This window comes from Orbicella franksi, chromosome 10 (genome assembly GCF_964199315.1).
Source record: "Orbicella franksi chromosome 10, jaOrbFran1.1, whole genome shotgun sequence".
NCBI classification, from domain to species: Eukaryota; Metazoa; Cnidaria; class Anthozoa; order Scleractinia; family Merulinidae; genus Orbicella; species Orbicella franksi.
The window spans coordinates 29224824-29243731 of record NC_138154.1 but is presented as its reverse complement, the minus strand read 5'-3'; the positions used below and the strand labels follow the sequence as shown (position 1 = coordinate 29243731).

At 37.7% G+C, this 18908-nt stretch overlaps 1 protein-coding gene across 1 annotated transcript; it reads left to right on the top strand.

Annotated features, from left to right (window-relative positions):
• The first annotated feature begins 1329 nt into the window (after positions 1–1329).
• Positions 1330–16339, top strand: LOC145499769 (uncharacterized). Its single transcript, XM_081479298.1, has 8 exons — positions 1330–2804; positions 4180–4263; positions 4807–4869; positions 5168–5216; positions 9969–10063; positions 13465–13593; positions 14848–14919; positions 15179–16339. The coding sequence occupies exons 5-8, from the start codon at positions 10004–10006 to the stop codon at positions 15317–15319; spliced, it is 402 nt and encodes a 133-aa protein (XP_081335424.1). The 5' UTR covers positions 1330–2804; positions 4180–4263; positions 4807–4869; positions 5168–5216; positions 9969–10003; the 3' UTR covers positions 15320–16339.
• The last annotated feature ends 2569 nt before the right edge of the window (positions 16340–18908 follow it).

The window sequence follows — 18908 nt, the reverse complement described above, 5'->3', positions numbered from 1 at the left end:
CCCGCATTGGCTCAAAGACAGTTCCAGCGGCCAGAAGTCCTCTGACCAACCCCCTGCCTAGGAGATTGGCCAATCACGTATGCGCGTGGCGTGGACCACTCCAGCAGGGTGCCATGTCAACACAGAAGCCTCAAGCAAGGTCAAAAAACTGGGTAAAATACCCAGAAACACAGTCAACATCAAGCTTATTTAACAATGAAAACTCAAGTTCTAGCTAGTTCAGGGTGTCAGTAAAAGACACCCTACCCTCCCCCCTGCTTTTGACAGCTGGTCCCCAGCAAGCCACCAACAGATAGGCCAGTCATTGGGACATGTGCCCAGCCTAGCCTTGACGGAGTCCTCCCTAGGTTTAAGGTCGCTGGCTTAGCCTGGATTCGGGCTAAGCCCGAAACCAGGCGAAAACCTGGCGGGCATGTTTTTGCCAATTCGCTAAGATATATAACCACAAAATTATAAAAAGAATTAAGTAGAATAGGTCTGGTAAAACATGGACCAATGTTACAGGACTGAACTTTATTGTTTTTATATTTCATGCCCTGCCAGCAAGTTTTAGTTACGTCAGTAGTGTGACGTTTGTTTCGTGAGTTCAGACAGTTCAGTCAATTGTTATTCAACAGCATAGCATATCGACATATTGTTTACACGAAGATATTAAGTTCAGAATTAATGCAATCTCACTGTTCTCCCGTCTTGGACTTTCAATCAACTTCCTGATAATGCTGTTTGTTTTTTTGTTTTTATTAGCAACGCAGTTTAGAGAGTCAGATACTTTTTTTTTACCACAGATATCGCCTCTTGGATATGTAGTGTAAAGTTCTCGTGCGGAAAATTCAATTTGAAGCGTGATCTTTGTCTTTTTGTCTCAGACAGCTGAAAAGCGAAACGGGAAAATATTTAACTAATTGCTATTTAAGGCCAGAGCATTTTGACATATTGTTTACATTTAATTCTCCTACTTAATTACGTAAAATGAGTTTCATCTTATAGTTTCCAGTAACTGTTCTCTTTAGCTCTGAGACCAATCACTAAGAAGTTTCTTTTTTACAAGGTAGGCTTAATGACTTTCTAAACTTTTTTGCTGGTTCTTTTTATTACACTGTAATAGTCAAACAATTTGGCCCATGGCTGCTGCTAAGAATATCGTATTAAATTCAAAGTAGAAACCGAGAGAAAGTTTTACATTCACTTTTGAGTTAATTCGTTTTCACTATTTCTTTTTTCTTTGAATACTGTTAAAGCAGACATGTGCAGTGGCAATATACCAGTGAAAATGAAGTCTTATGAATTAAAAGCGGCCCATGTTAAAAACATTTGTCTATCTATCAACTTTATTGGTCACAAAATTACAATATAATTAAAAGAAGAAAAGGACCAATAGGAATTGCGCGAACGGGAAAATAAAGTTACCCATGCGAGGCGCAACCCTAGAAGCTAGTAAGAATGGTGATAGAAAATCTTAAATTTGATAAAAATTACAATAAAATCTAATAATTACTTATAGTTAAAAATTATAGTTAAATCTATTACAGTTAGTGGGACGCGTCTCTTCTCCGTTACAGTTATTATACTGTTTTGGAGAGAGCTTTAAGTTTACGTCTCGCTTAACTGTCCAATATCTGAAAACACACAACAGAATTCGAATGGCAAGTCTTCTGTGATCTGTTGGTAAGGGCAAATATTTTATGCAGTTCTTTACAGAAATAGAGAAACAGCTGAACCTCTCGATTAATTGAACTCTTCCAAGCTGCTACAAAATTGAGCATGGTATTGCGGGCGTTCCAATAATTAGAAATTCAAAACTTTAAAGTTTCAAATACAGGTTTACATCAAATTCGCCAAGGCTGTAGCCCTAAATATTATAAAGGAATCTTTCGCAACATTTTCCTTTACCGCCGAAAACAAGAAAGTTATAGCTATCCCTTAAATGATGAGAACAATTATAGGCCAAAGAAATGACGACAAAGGTGGACTTAAACTGTTGTATAAATTCCGGGTTGCAGCATTTAGAAAATTATCGAGGTCTGTAACTTTCAGTTGAAAGGGCCTTTTAAACAAAGACAAACATTCAGGAAGATTAAGCGGAGAAAAAACTTGGGTAAAGTTCGATGTTAAAATCAAGCGTCATATAGTCTGAGGCTGCCGAAAGGAGAAAATTTAACGAGTCGAGTATTATTGGAAATAAAGTAAGCTACATTCAATGATCCACAGTTAGTTACGTAAAAAGACCTGCCTGTATTTTTTTTTTCTTGACACAGATTCGTCGTCGAGCTCTAATGTTGAACCATAAAGTACAGTCACGAACACGCGTCAATTCAAAATGAAACATTAAGCCCAGCGCTCAGCTCAGAGACCTGAGACAAAATTAATTCCCTTTAACCTTTAATCTCTCAACTGTTGCAAGAGTTTTGAACGTTTCGGTTTTTGCACATAGCGCGAAAACTAAAATAAATTATTCATTCAAATTATTTAAAAGAACGGAAGGTTTCTACATTTCAATATTCTCAGGTTAGATCAAGAAAAATACTGAACTGAACTCGTAATAGCCGGGTTACTTCTTGAGGTTGTGCAATCGGGTAGCAGTATTTTAGAGCAGAATTGCATTGTCCTCACCTGCTTAAACTTAAGATGCATCGATTTTTAGTCAACAATTATTTAACTTTCCACTATTCAATATCACATAAGTTGAGGCAAAATCGTCAATTTTTTATGCTTAACCAAATGATCTCTTTGCAGGGTGACTGTTTTCCATTGCTGAGCTGCTTGTAAGACCCACTCACCAGGAACTGAAGTTTCCTATTGGCAAGGTAGGTTAAAGACACACACTGAATTTTTACTGATAATTGTTATTGTAGGTATATCCTGTTTAGTGGCGAAAAAAAACCTCAAGAAAAAATAGAAATGCCCAATACTATAATGACAGCTTTTCAAAATCATTATATTTAAGTGCAAAGTCAGCCAAGGAAATTTTGTAAACAATTCTCGGTGAATACATGTCACTTCTATATTTTAAAGCAAATTTAGTTTTAACTAGAACACAGTTTTATTTTGGGTCCAAAACACAGTCTTCGAGGCAGTAGACTTAAGGTTTTCTGAAAGGGAGACAGCTACCGGATAACAGTGAAAAACTATTATTCAGGGCCACCACAATATAATAGTCGACACTGAATAGAGAGTTGGTAATTCGCCTAAGTAAAATTAGAGCCTTTGATATCCCTGAATAACTTTTAACTTCTAAGGCAGCTGAAAGGAAGTGTTAAAGGAAAAGAAATTTTGAATATTTTGCATTTTTTGTTAATAAAAAAGTCCATCGGCAGAATAGTTAAGCCCCGAAATCCGTTTTGTACAAGCAAAGTAAACCGGTCTACGTTTGGCTAAAGCTTCACTGCGTTCAGTCGGCAAACGTTCTTACAGTTCAGCCATAAATAAAGAAAATAATTTTAATAATAAAGAAGAATTTAATTTGGTGAGGAGGAGTATTCAAAGAGTAAAAGTATGCTTCATTCTTGGCTAATATTGTTTTAACAACCGAAACGAACGATTTTTTCAAGACGAAAAGCATCAAGAAGATCAAGCAGCGACGAATGTTGGTGGGCGTAGTTTAATAAGTCTTAAGTTCAGGCGTGGTATTTTAGATGTCAGTAAAAAAGGGAATTCGGTGGGGTGGACAATTATTGACAAGAGACGTGTGCTACTTTAACAGCGAATGTTTAGACCGAACCTTAGCGCAATTTCCGAAAAAGGCTGTTGCCTTCTTTAACACAAATGAATGAGAACTTCAGATGATCATCACCATAACAAATGATATCATTCGCAACACAACAAATGCTTTGTCGAGAAGTTTCTCATTACAAATCTGTAGAACGTTAACTTTAAGTACTGTTTTAACACCAACATTCAGAGAAACGTTTTGTGCGGGAAATGTTTTAAGTCTGTGATTGTTACATTCGCTCATTGTATGTTTTTTCTTTGAACGTTTTTATGGAGTTTCTATAGAAATTCTTTTGTTTTTAGATTAAGAAGCAAAATAAAAATGGTATTTAACTTATCTAGATGCCAATGCACGTTTTCTAGACAGTCCAAGATGGAAATTCACCAACATTATTTAAGTCAATAGTTATTTTAGCGTCATAGAATTTTAACACTTAGTTTTCAATTATATTTGTCATTTTTTTTTATTAGGCCAATATTATATCTCTCTTTGAAGTTTGACTGGCTTTCATTTACACTGAGTCTATTTACCAGGATCTAAAGTTTCCTATCAAGGTGGGTTGAAGTCTATGCCAAATGGATGATAATGTCCACTGTCACTCAAAACAGATTAATATCATGGAAAGTGAATTTATTTTTTGTGTGCAGCTAATTGAATATAGAGACGTTATGGTGATGTAGTAGATCTGAACGTCATACAACGCGTTTTACCTCCCCCTTGCACTAAAATTGTTGTAAAATGTTGAGGCGCTTACATGCAACAGCAGTGACGTGTTCTCAACATTGTTATAAATTTATGTCGGATCAGCAGAAAGGAACGTTTTTCTTCGAGAAAAGGAAAATATTTCCATTTTTAAATTATTTCTAACTTAACTTATTTAGGTTCTTTACCCGTCTTGTGCTATTCACAAATGACATCCCGAAAAAAGCAATTTGTATTAAATGGAAAATTAAACTTAACGTAACACAAAAACACCTGCTCATTATTAGCCGCAAGTATTTGCTTCTATCTATATCAGTCTATCTTTTTATAGAGGTGCATTACTTTTGTAAGATAGATTTTCGCTCTAACTATTAAACTCGTCTTTCTCTTTACAGCAAAAATTTATCAGATCTTTTAACACAAAGATTCACCAGAGAGAGCATCTTGTTTACAACTGGGTAAGTTGAAGGCGTTTCAACTTACTTTCACTTATCTTCCCAGTATTTGTTCTGGTAACTGTTTTCGTAGAAGTTTGGAAAGAACTTTAATTGTTTACTGCTGAGCTTTATAATGTTTGTGTTTACAATGCTATAACAATCACTCTTTGAGAAAGCTTGAAAATAAATAAATACAATATATCTAGTGTATACGTTATCCACATTATTTTACCGATTCTACGCCAGTTAGGACGGTCACTTCTCGCGTATTTGCGTTTTATTTTATATCAATTATCTTATTATATCATTTTCTTTACAGTGTGTATTTATTCTCTAACGAGAAATTCAAAGGGAGAGCCTCGACTAAGGTAAGTTTGAGAGTTGTTTCAACTGTTCTTTTGATACAAGTGCGGAGAAAGACATCATTGACCATCACAGTTTAACACACAACTTAAGCGGTTGTGAAATCATAGCCTGGAAAAAATTCAGATTCAGGCTTGAACGGGATTCGAACCCGTGACCTTTGTGATAACGGTGTAGCGCTCTATCATATGAACCATCAAGCCAACTGGGAGCTGTTCACTTTTTGATACTTAACCTAAAATATATTGTTGTTATGCTTTGCCGTTGAGTTTCCCCAACGTTACGGATGTTCTCTCTTCCAGAATGTTTCATAATTAAGTCCATTTGAACATTCTAATGCCAGGAAAAGCTTTACTTAGTTCTTTGTGCGTGATTAGACGTATCTACACGTTGTGGGGTGTGAATGGTTTAAATTCTTAGTTCAAGTTAAACAGCATTATATCATCAATGTTACAAATTTATCTTCGGTCACAACAGGAGCATTTTAGCCTGAAAAAGATAAACAACAGCATCGTTATGTTTAATTCAGATTCTGATTCGATTGAAGAGGCTATCCAATAAAACATTTCAAAGAAAAAATAGCACTAGTGATGGCATCAACGCTGATCGGGCGAAAAGATAACTCTGAAGGCGAGAATTTAAACGACGTTTGCGGAGAAGAGGAAAGACAGAATAGAGTGCCGTACTCGTCTCTGAGCTGTGTAATAACCGCTTTATTTGGTTTACAATAGCAAAGATTTCTTTCAACTACTCCTGACAATCTCCTATTGTCAGTAAATTTTGTAACCTGTTAAAGTTAAAGTAAGCTTTCTTTTTGATTTAAAAAAATAGCAAACTTGATTTAATCTTTATACAACTTCTACATTTTTGTGGAGTGAAATCTTGTAAATATATAAGAACCAAATTTCCTTCCTTTAAGACCCCGAAATTTAAGCATAAGCTTTCGGTATTTAGGGCGTACATCAAATTATTGAAAACAAACATATCAACAGCCATATTAAACACTACAACAGACCTAATTATTGAAAGCAACATATTAAAAACTTCTTTTTAACACCGCGAAAGCCTAGGAATTACAGCACATGCTCTCGAAAATAAAATCTGCACATTTATGCAAGCTTTTCTTCCCTGGTAATTGCATGTCTTACACAAGCAGAAAAAGAACCTGGCAATAATATTTCATTTCCTTCCACAGGCACACGATTAATTACTTCTAACAGTAATACGAAAAGGACAGAGCTTTGAGATGCGGTCTTTATCTGACTGCATACCTTGGATGACTGTGTGCTTAGTCGAGTGTGTTGCTATAGTTATACTCAACCTCTGTACGATAATTGTGTTTATAAGAAACCGTAATCTCCGGAAACGTAGCATGTACCTGGTGATAAATTTGGCAGTTATAGATATGTTTGTAGCAGGAGATGTTGTCTTTCTTCGGTTCTATTGGCCTGGAGTATTCTGTAATCTGTGGAAGGGGCATTCATTTGAACTTTGGACAGGTTATTTTGTAATAGTACTAGGAAAGTTATTCGTCCTTGGTTCGTTTATGAACATCGCCATCATCGCTTTAGAACGGTTGCACGCGACTTTCTTCCCTTTTAGGCATCGTGTGCTAAAAAAACGGGTATATCGATTAATAATTGCCACTGTTTGGGTTTCATCTGGGTTGGTAACAATAGCTTGTATACTTCTCGCACAGTTTGATGAATCATATTACTTTGCTTACTTATATGTGACATTTTTTGCAATTTCCCTTTTGATCATTTGTGTTTCTTACACGTCCATTGTTATTAAAGTCCGTTGTGGAGGGCAGCCTCAACACCATGGTGCAACCAGTAGAGAAAGAAAACTGACCATGACATTGTTAATTGTGACTTTTGTATCTCTTCTGTTGTGCCTGCCATACGTTATATTCCGTTATGTCGTTTCTATTACTAAATTTAAAATATATCAGTCTCTGTCCTTTTCAGTGGATTTTCATTTAAATTCTGCATTGTTGGTTTTATTTTATGCAAACTCTCTAGTAAATCCTATATTATACACTATCCGCATGCCAGAATACAGATCAGCTTTACTTGCTCTCTTCCGCAAACAACCTCAGCAGCAAAGACAAGTTGCAGTTCCTCTTCGTGACATGTAATGCGAATACTATAAAAAGCTATTCCAGTTTCTCTGTCCAGCTTTGTTGTTTTCAAACATTACATTAACCCACATTTTATAGATGAACGAGCACGATGAGAGAACAAAAGAATTATCGTCGTGAGAAAGTCTAACCTACAGCAGATGAACATACAATGGAATCCGTATTTTTTGAACCTCTAATGGAAACGAAAATTAGAGCGAAAAATCGGACTGTTGGAGAAATCAGAGGTAAAGGTAGAATGTTCGGGTGAGGAGTGGGAAACGAGTTTTGGTTATAGTTATCGGGAGTTTTCAGAAAATGAGGGCTCGAGAAATCGCGATTTCATTGTAGTTTAAAGGAAAATAAACAAGACGCTGTGCTCTAGGAACAAAAGTATATCTGGTGTTTTATTGCCTATATCTTAAGTTTAAGAGTAGGTGACTAAAATTGATGTTAAGTTAATTGACGATTTAATTTATAGTCATGTTATACCATCTTGAGTGCGATTATGGTATTGCGATTTTCTAGCACTCAACGTGTCAAATAGTTAATAGTCTACATGACTCGGTAGAGAACGATTTGGTTCAATTAGTTAGTAAATCTACCAGGCGATGAACCTTGTATAATTGAGTCTGATGATGGTATAGAATAATACCGAAATGTAATATCGCTAATTTTCCTTGCATGTGCTACCTATATATAATTAATCACAATGCAGTTACTCGGATTAACCTTTATCCTTTATGTAAATAACAAGCTCCTGCATATTAGAACGTAAAGAGGCGCTTTATTTCAAGGGAGTTTCCCGTTCGCAAATAGAACACTTCAAACTTGTCCCGGGGCCGCCTTTTCCTTTTAAAGTTTCGGAAGGGCGGGAAAAGCCATGGAGAAAAAAAACAGTGAAATGCAAACAAACAAAAACAAACAAACAAGAAATAAACTAAAACAAATGCAATTTGCTCAAAGAATATTGAGCAGAAATCTTTTTGCTGGTTGAGTCGCCAACATTTCCTCCATCGAAATTTACTCTTACTGAATTACTTCATTTGGTTTATATTATCAAGGGACCAATGACATAGCAGAACGTACCGGCCAACACAAGGTATTTGTCTGTCCTTCCACTTTCGAAGGGAAAAGGGTCCTAGGTTGAATGATGGTATAATACATTTTAAATGTACAATATGAAAATTTGATAGATGTTTAAAAGCATACTTAGTGCTATATAACACATTAGATTATGATAAAGATAAATAAAAGTAGCAATGATGCTACCAATTGACTCCGTCTTTGTTTGGATTTGTTATTTAAAAATTATTAGGAAACCGACTTTTTTTTTTTTTTCTTTTTTTTTGACAACAACTGCAATTCAGACGCGCACGTTAACCCTACAGTCATCTCCTTTAGTGTCTCAAACCTTTTTACACTATTCTAGATGGCATATGAATCCACCGGAAGTTGAAAACGCATGATGAACAAGATACTTGACAACGGTTTCATGTTCTATTGTGAATAATCGATGTACGGGTGAAGTTGGGAGAGCAAGAAAGAAGATTAAGGAAATGCCGGAAAATTCCGGTTATAAGACCCCCTCCGATGGTTTGCACGCATGTTGTGCGTTTGTATTTCATAATAAAAAAAACTCGATTTCTCAGAGGATCTTTCGCAGCTACCCTGCGAGCAGAGTCGTTTCGGATCTTATTCGTAACCTATTCGCATTCGATCTAACGGCGCTGAGTCGCGTAAAGCAGACTACGCTTTCGTCTTCAGGCGAGAAGAAAAATTTGTAGGGCTAGACGACGAGAAGTTTACAAGGTAGAGTGGCTCAAATATCGAGAATGAGGAAATCCATCGGAGCAATGCAGCTCGTGTAGTGGAGGTTTGCCAGTTCTTGTACCTCATACAGTGTGTCGTAGCGGTGAACCAATAAACCAGACGAGAGATATGTTTAGCACATCATGTTATGAAGACTCGAAGACTAGAACAATTTAATAAAAACTTAACTAGTGAGCAGCACTCTGCGAACTGTAGTTGTGTAACTTCTTTATTTCTCCTATGCGTTTCGTGTGACTAACGCACGCTTCGTCAGCAAGTTTAACAATACAACCGAAGCACCTATATATATACCTAACTCGTACAAGAGTTTACATTTCGTAGGAACACACCTACGGATATACAGATAGGAATGACAAACTCCGCGGTAATGCGTCTAGGAAACAGGCGGTAAATTTCGGCAAGGTGTGACATATTTTGTGCGTGATATAATTTTTGGGCTCACAGTTTTAGGTTTTTTTTTTTTTTTTGAATTTCTAGCTTAGCGACCGGGCTATCGTGACAAAGTTGTCTCCAACCGCATCAAAAAATACCCCGTGCCTCTCGACGGTTGGAGGCCAAGATAATCGGTTACGGATCGAGACGGAGCAAAAATGGAAAACAAGAGCTGGAAAACCAGCGATTCTCGGGTGGTTAAGGTAAACTTATTTGAAACCTTGGGAAAAAGCGAATGGGAAGAAGAGTTAACGACGGCTGCCATGAGGCAATTTTAACGAGATTAGAACATTTTTTGTGGAATTTATGGCACTTTCAGTGCGGGCCGTCTGGCCAGTAGGTCGCCTTCCTAACTTTCCTTTCTCTTTAGGGGAAGCAAACCCCCAGAAAGTAACACTCGCCTAAATGGCTCTAAACCACCTCCAGAAACCCAGAGACATAAAAATAACGCAATGCAAACATAAGGTAAGCCATTTTATTCCAATTATTTCCTCCACCTAGCATTTAGAGTAATTTTCTAAACCAGGAGCCATAATCGGGGACGGAGACCGTAAGCGCGCGCCATTTCTAGTATTGGGGTTGTCCCCATGATATGGGACAATAATTCTATTTTTAGAACAAATTGCGCCATCGCCTCAGGCACACGCGCGTACATGCTGCGAGGATTTTTGCGGATGTCGCGCGGGGGAAATGGCGTCCGAAATTCCCGAAATTTTTCATGTTTTTCAGTTGGCCCACAACTCAACGCGTTTACGTCTGTTGGAATTTTGCTTAAGTATTTTCGTCGTAAGCTGCTCCAGTTTGAGTGAAGTAAGACAGTGTCGAATTTAGGTATGTTCCGCTGTAAGCTTATATATATCGCTGACCAAGTTGTGTTCCCACGGATGCTTCTTTTACATGAACTGTACATCATTCCACTTTAAATTTCACATATGTTGAAGATTAACAGCTTTTCCATTACACAGCAAAAAACTAGCTGGATATATTTAGATATAGCAGAGCTTCAGGACTTCATAGTTTCCTAGGTCCTCTTGCCACACGCTTGCGAGGAATTTGCCAGTCTATCGCGACCGAAAAGTAAAACAAAATAATTGCTAGTTTGAGTTTCGCTTGAATTGTAAGCAACACTTGATGTTTCACTGGCATCAAGGTCCAATAACTTTACGTCCGTAGATACTGCTAAGTTTTACTCGTGTAAAAATCCAGTAAATTCTCTGTTGTCGATGAATGAGAGCGCCCGCCGATGCGTGTTTTGTACAGTCAGTAAACATGACAAATTGTACTTCCGCCGCACTTTCGTGTGAAAGCGTACATCGAACTCAAACAATAACTCTATAGTTTTTAAATATGTTTAAGATTGATAAATGTTTGAAAACATATTAAAAGCTAAGCTGAGAATATGTGAATAAAGCAGAAATAATCAGCGAAGTTTCGACGACGCTTTCTTTAATCAACTTCGAATAACGATTTCGATTTTATTGATCGAGTTATCAAAACTCGTTGTCTATTTTCATTTTTCGCAGTGTAAAACTTCACTATGCTTATGTTGAAGAACACACATGATGTTAGTAGCCTTTTTTGCGTTCGTGAAATTTGTCGAAGCATCTCAGCACAAAAGATAACGAAAGAAATCTTTGTCAAGATTTGTTGACAACTGAAAACACCGACTCGGACTTGAAGGTGCACGAGCTGCACTATGCAAATGAGCTAATTGTACGCGTCAGACTTTCCTTTCAAAAACTTTTGCAAACTCACCAAAAAAGCAGAAGTTAAACAATAAGAAACCATCAAAACAGGTTTTGGTTATGATTAACCATTGTCTGAGAAACTCACAAATTAACTCGATACCAGAGAAGGAGAGTTTTCTTGCTATATTCTTAAGTCAAAACAAACGCAAAAGCATACGCGTAAGCTTACAACTAGCAGATAATTAGCAGATCTTATTATTCATTCCCAGCGCGAGATTGAAGTATTGTTTTCGACCCTGAGAAAACCACCTTTTCCGTTAGCTCAGAGCATAAAACTACATATAAGCGCCCTGGTTCGTATTCGCTGCCTTATCCCCTGCCGTCGCTGTGAAAAATACGCAAGATAATCTCTCAAGGTCTCTCAACTCTCACCATTTGATCACGCAACGTGACAGCATCCACACGAGAGCCCCCGACATGTGCGTGGATCCGCGCGGATATATGACGTCAGGATGGCGCAATTTGTTCTAAAAATAGAAAAATTGTCCCATATCATAGGTACGCGCGAATCCCGAGACTTACGGTCTCCGTCCCCGATTATGGCTCCTGTCTAAACTAAATCGTGATGACCTTGGATTTCAGTGAAATCGCAAGGGGAAAAATAATTGAACGCTCGGTTTCGAGCTTGCTGGCAGAAATATACCCCACTTAATTTCAACACTGAAAAACTAGCCGAGACCGGCTTACGCGCAGCTCGATTTTGACTAACTTAGGCTTGATCTCCTAGAACTTGGACCATATTTCCTAGTCCCAGGGACTCTAAAATAAATCGTGAGGACCTTGGTTTTCAGTGAAATCGCCAGGGGAAAAATAATTGAACGCTCGGTTTCGAGTTTGCTGGCCGAAATATAGCCCCACTTAATTTCAACACTGAAAAAGTAGCCGAGACCGGCTTACGCGCAGCTTGATTTTGACAACCTTAGACTTGATTTCCAAGAACTTGGACGATATTTCGCAGTCCCAGGGAATTTAAACTAAATCGTGATGACCTTGGTTTTCAGTGAAATCGCTAGGGCAAAAATAATTGAACGCTCGGTTTCGAGCTTGCTGGCCGAAATATAGCCCCACTTAATTTCAACACTGAAAAAGTAGCCAAGCCCGGCTGACACGCAGCTTGATTGTGACCAACTTCGGCTTGAGTTCCAAAAACTTGGACGATATTTCCCAGTCTCAGGGACTCTAAACTAAATCGTGATGAAGTTGGGTTTCAGTTAATTCGCCAGGGGAAAAATAATTGAACGCTCGGTTTCGAGCTTGCCGGCCGAAATATAGCCCCACTTAATTTCAACACTGAAAAAGTAGCCGAGACTGGCTTACGCGCAGCTTGATTTTCACTAACTTAGGCTTGATTTCCAAGAACTTGAACCATATTCCCCAGTCCCAGGGACTCTAAACTAAATTGTGATTGTGGCGTGACACGCGTGGCGATAGTCATGTGATAAGCAGTCACGTGTACCTTGGTGCCTCGTGGCGCAGCAGTTGCTGTAGGGCAAAACCCGAACTGGACATTAAAAGTTTTGTTGTAGTTTCAGCCCGTAGCTCTGTGATTTTATTGTCATCACAACTCAACAGTGATGACCTTCGTTTTCATTGAATTCGTCAGGGGAAAAATAATTGATCGCTCGTTTTCGAGCTTGTTGGCCGAAATATAGCCCCACTTAATTTCAACGCTGAAAGAGTAGCCGAGACCGGCTTCCGCGCAGCTTAATTTTGACCAACTTAGGCTTGCCCATAAATGACGAACATAATTATTAAGAAATAGAAAACATGTACCCTGTTTCTATCGAATCATGGAAACACGAGTGGAAGTTTTGGACAACAAGAAATGCTCTGGGAACACGCTCCGTCAAGCAAGTGTTTCTACAACATTTTTTTGTTCTTCCAAACTTTCACGAGTCAGTTTCTATAACTTGAGAGAATTATACGGCGACGAAAAAAAGAAAAAAACCTTATTTACTTTGATCATCAAAATGTAAATTATCTTTGCTTGCGCCATCATTACGTCAATAGCTGGTGCTAGTTCTGTGTTTCTATCGAGTTAGGGATACATGATTTAAAAGCAATCAGCGCACATATCTTTTAAGCTATTATTCTAATACATGCTCTTGTTTTCAGGAGGATTTGAGTGTTGTGCATACATCAGTTGTACCCTCATCATGCAAGGATTCATCCCTGATCAAGCCCTCAGAGATCTTTGGCCAGCACAACCCCTTCGTCACACCCTGTTCTGTGCCATCTGAAACTGTAGTAAGTGGAAAAAACGCAGCACAAACTACACGCGTTGAACATTTCTTATGTCCTAGTGCTGTGGATATCCGGGTGACTTGTGGCTCTCAAGTGTTTACTTTAGACTTCAGTATGTCATTAAGTAACGCTTAAAATGCCATACCTTGTTTAAAAGAAATGATAAGCATCTATTTCCTCGTTATAAATTCAATGCATCGTGAGGCAACAAGTGTTGGGAAGTAATAGTGTGTGAACTAGTGTTTATTGTCTTGATGTGGCATCAGATTCGTAGCCTTAAGCAGGGGTTTCATTAACGTTTTCAGCAGGAAGGTTAATGGTTTTCACGGGCGGGAAAAACTTCTTAAACTGAACTTCTTTATAAGAAAACCTTTCCTCTAGATGGTCATCCCCACAGCTGGTCAATTTGCCTACTGCCCAGCCCTTAATGAAACCCCTGCTGAAGCGGATGCAGAAGTCTCCTACACGTGAGGGATGTCTGCATGCAGGGAAACAGTTTCTTAGAATTGCAGCAACATTTATGTTGGAAATAAGCACAACTTATGATGATATATAAATATTAGTTTAGCCAGAATAGGAACTAAAAATTACTACACCCTTCATTAACACACCAAGTCTACTCAATCAATAGTTCCTTGTTTCCCTACCATCACTTATCTTAGTGAACCTCTCAGGAAACAGATGTTTACATGAACCACATCAATAGGGTGTCATTGGTAGATTTTGTTTCATTTTGTTTGTTTCTGGTTTTGAAAGTTTTGTTGTCTTTGTAATTTGTGGGCGGTGCGCTGGCCTCCAGATTGAGCGGCCTGGGTTCAAGTCCTGGCCGGGGACATGCGTTGCGGTCTTGGCAAAACATTTTACTCTCACAGTGCCTCTCTCCACCCAGGTGTTTAAATGGGTACTAACGAATTTTAAGCTGGGGGTAACCCTGTGATGGACTAGCATCCCATCCAGGGCTAGGAAACAGAGATAAGCTCTGGCCTGATGAGCCACTTAGCTCATGTGTGGACTTAACCTACCTTAGTTCCCCAATGCAAATCTCAAATCTTGTCAGTTTACAACCTTAGTAAGTAAAGTAACTATTGTACCAGGGTAGCCAATTCAGCAAGGAGGCTGGTATCCAAAGTTGCCCTGGTAAATAAAGATATGTGCAATTTAAAAATCCTATAACTATAATAAAGTACAATTTAAAATATTCTTAATTCTAAATTCTAGCCTTACTTAATATTTAACCATGGCATCTTTTCATTTCAGCGACACCGAAGAAAAGGGCATCCTATGCGCTTATTGCGATTTCAAGAGACTCCTCCGAAATCAACACCAAAGGTAATATTATTGTTGCTGTTTTTCTTCTCAAAGCATGTGACCGAGAACAAATCATTACATACACCCTTCTTTCCTATTCCATTATTAGTTTGCCTGTTACAGCCTGTTTGTAGTTACTGTGGTTGTACATGTATAGAAATGAGAATACTGGATTATAGTTGGTGTAATCAAGAATATTATTTTGTCCTTAGTCTAGAGACAATGTGAGTGGCTGTTATTGTTTTGTTGGTATCTATATTCCTGTTTTTGTTTATCTTAGCAGCTTGACACAGCATGGGAACAAGTAGCATGTGGCAAAACACCTGATCAACAGTTGCTTACACAGCAAGCACATCAGTTCTTGGCCAGCTACCGGCCAGCAGCTCGTACGCTACACTTCAATACAACTACAGTGGCTTAAACTGCGACACCTAGAAGATGGTTTGTCAATGATCACAAACCTGTGATGAGGATTTTTGTTAGAACTTTTGTCACCTTCTGGTATTCTAGATGGCTCTTTTCATACATAAAATATTGTGTAAAAAAAAAATTGAAAACTTAAGAATGAATAATGGTCAAACCAAAGTAAGTAATGACAAAATGCCAGACGAGATCTGTAATGGACAATTGCCTTTGATTAAGGTTCTGTATTGTCCATGTTTGTGTGTGGTATTCATTCCCTAACAAGGGCAGTGTCCTGGCTGATTACAATACATGTATATGAAGTTTTTTGTTGTAACTTGCATAAGATCTTATTGCCGAATGTCACCGAATGTACATAATTTTATCAATTGGATGGAAAAATTCTACAGAACAAAAGAGAACTAGTATTTTGAGGGAGAAGTACAGGATCACAAAGATAAAAGAGGATTACAGTTCGTGAAATTTGATCAAAATGTGTCAAGATGTCAAGAAATACTGCCTTGTAAAGTTTGTATACAGGCATACGTGTACTTATCAAAACATGATGACATATCAGCCAGGTAGTGTCCCATGTGATAAGAGTGCTGGAACATTTTCCCGGCTCTTTGTTATTGAGCCTACTTATGAGGGAGATAAAGGAGGCCATATAGGACCCATGGTAATTGATATCAGTTATACAAATCATGTATGAGGGGCTTGCAGTGCAGGAAACTTAACATTGTTCAGTACACACAAACACATGTTACCTTAAACATGGATTTTTGTTTGTTTTTTTGTTTTTGTTTTTGTTTTTGTTCAGTTAAGGGCAATGGTCGTGAGTCACTTTTATTTTTATTGTACATTATTTCCGATATAGTGGAGTTTAATTTCGGCACGTTGATCTTTGGAACTTAAAGTCAGTGTTAACAAAACTTGTAGAAATTCAATTCAGAATCCTTTTTGAGTACAGAAAGAACATGTAAGTGGATGTGTCTAACAATGTGAATGGAAGGAAGTGGCACGAGTACAATCCAGAAGTTCCCTGGCCTGTCTTGCCCTTAGTTTGGGACTTAGGTTAAAACAGAAATTTCCTGTGATTGCATCTTGTTGTACTGCAAATGCATGTATAAGAGAAGTCAAGTTAGAAATTCATTTCTTTTGGTCGTAATGAAAATCTTTTCTCAGTGTTTGTTTTCTCACTTTTGAGGTGGTTTTACCCGCATAGCCTTTGCAGCTGGAAAAAAAAAAGGAGCATTGATCTCTTTGTGTTCCTTTAGGAGAGAAGTCTAGTCTTACTCTATGCTTGTATCAGTTTTTCTGACTGGGGTAAATGACCTTAAAATAATTCCAATGCTTATCATCGTTGGAAGAGGAGTTAAAGGGAATTCGTCCTTGTATTTGCAAACATAGTTTTTTCATCCAAAGGGCATGTTCGGAGGTTTAGGTTTTACATTGTTTGAGTCCTGTTTTGAATAACAGCCCATTGACATTATAGACCTACAAAACTTGCAAGGCAAGGAGACCATTTTGTCATGTTTGAATGAGAGAGTTGAAATAATTGGGCTAGAAATTTAACTTTTTGCATGGGAGCAATCGTGTACTAAAAAAATATCTCGTAATTGTGTAGGGTTTTGTTGCAGTGTTTTAATCATTTAATACTGTATAATATACTTGAAAGGTACACAAAAATATATAATATCAATATATATGATAACTAACTCATTCGTTTTAGGTTAAACTCCAAGATTTATAAGCCTCTCAGTGGGGTCTAATAACATAGCAATTATTTCACAGTTGCATCATTGCAAAAAAAAAAAAAAGAAAAGAAAAGAAAAAAGAAACAGTTGCCTCGGTGGGTAGTTCAGTACAGCTAGTTAGCTAAATTTGGGAAGAATAATTTTGCCCTAATTTAGAGATGGGTGTGAGGTTTTGTGTTTCCAAAAGAGCTGCGAGAGACTTGATTTCTTTTCCTTCCACTCTTGATCTAGAGAGTATTTAAAAGACTTGAGTTCAGTTTCACTTGATGATTTCTCCTTTCTTTATCTTCATACATTCCCAGTACTTGGTCAGGAGAATGTAGTTTTTCATCGTAAAAGCTTCTTGAGAATTTTCACTTATTCTCGTTCAAAGACTACACTCTAAATGAAATATAAATAAAGAATCATTTCGGCAATTTTTCCAGTTGTCATGGTAACAAAGTGTGTTGGTATTGTATTGAGCGTACAATCAGTAGAGGTCTTAGTGTCACAATTATAAAGAATTGAAAATCAGATAGGCCTGTGATTAAATCAAGAATTGAACGAGTTTTTAAGTTGCATGGCTGTTACGAAAATGGTAGTATAGTTTTAATACAATCATTGATGATTGTTGATTTTAGCATTGTATCCTAGTTGAAGTAGAATGATTCTCGACAAAGCAGACGTGTTCTCCCAAGTTCCCTCTCTACTTGAACTATTATTTTGATTTCTCGAGAGTCAAGCTATGTCATTGTTTTTAGTTAACGCTGTGTGTTTTGATACTAAATATTATCAATTGGTAGAAGAGAACTTTTTTTTCCAGTGGAAATGTAAGTTGCGTTATTTTTCACCAGCAATTTTTTTCCTGTGTAAATACACTTCTTTTTTTACAATGTACAGAAATAAAGTATTTGAGAGTTACTTTTGGTGCTATTTTCTAGTCTTGCATTTTCTCGCTAAAGTTCATGAAATTCCATCGAGAAGATTCAGAGCCATCTTAACTTTTCGAACATTTAAAATGGCTCTGAACCCACTAGACAGAATTTCTTTAAATTTTGCAACACGTTTCATCTAATATTCTTATCACAATTCCCATTATAAAGATGGCGGTCACCGAGCTCTTTTTGAGTAATAAGCGCTTTTAAAAAGCTAGAATTTAGTGTGTTTTTAGAAACAGGTTATCATGTTTTTATGGTAACCTATCATGCCATAAAAATTACTGTTGCTAGTTTACCAACGGCTGGGCATTTATGCCATACCTTTAGAGCGTTTTCACTCACGTGGCCAGCGGCCATGTAAACTTATTGGAACAAAACAAAATGTTTACATCACACAAAAGCTAAGTAAGTCCCACCGCTCGCAACCTCGTTCCAAGGGTCGTCTCTCTTCCTCCCTCGAGAAAGTACCCTGGTTGCGGCTGGTCACGTGTCTGCTAGCTTTTGGCAGTGCTAGAAAAGCGATTGGAGGGAGGGGCAGGACAGTTAAAGTTTGTCTCCACTGAGCTCACCTACTGAGCCCAGTAGGGAGTGGAATTTGTAACTTCAGCCGAACTCACAGCGAAGGCATTGACACATTCGATATTGGAGTTCAATGCATCAAAGTTCGGCTTAAAGGTTAGCTCTGCATTTGGCTGAATTTTCCCATCGATAGTTGGACGGTCTCTGGAATTTGTGGTTGCGAAAATAATTGGCAAAGAACTTGGAAATGACGACCACAACAATAAATGAACCGCGCGGTGAATTTAATTTCATTTTTCATTCCGCAAAATCACAACGTAGGTATTTACTCATTCGTTTGGAGTTAAATACGTCGTTTGTTCGCCTACAAAGGTAGTTTTGAATTTCATTGAGTTACTCACATCGATAGTCTGAC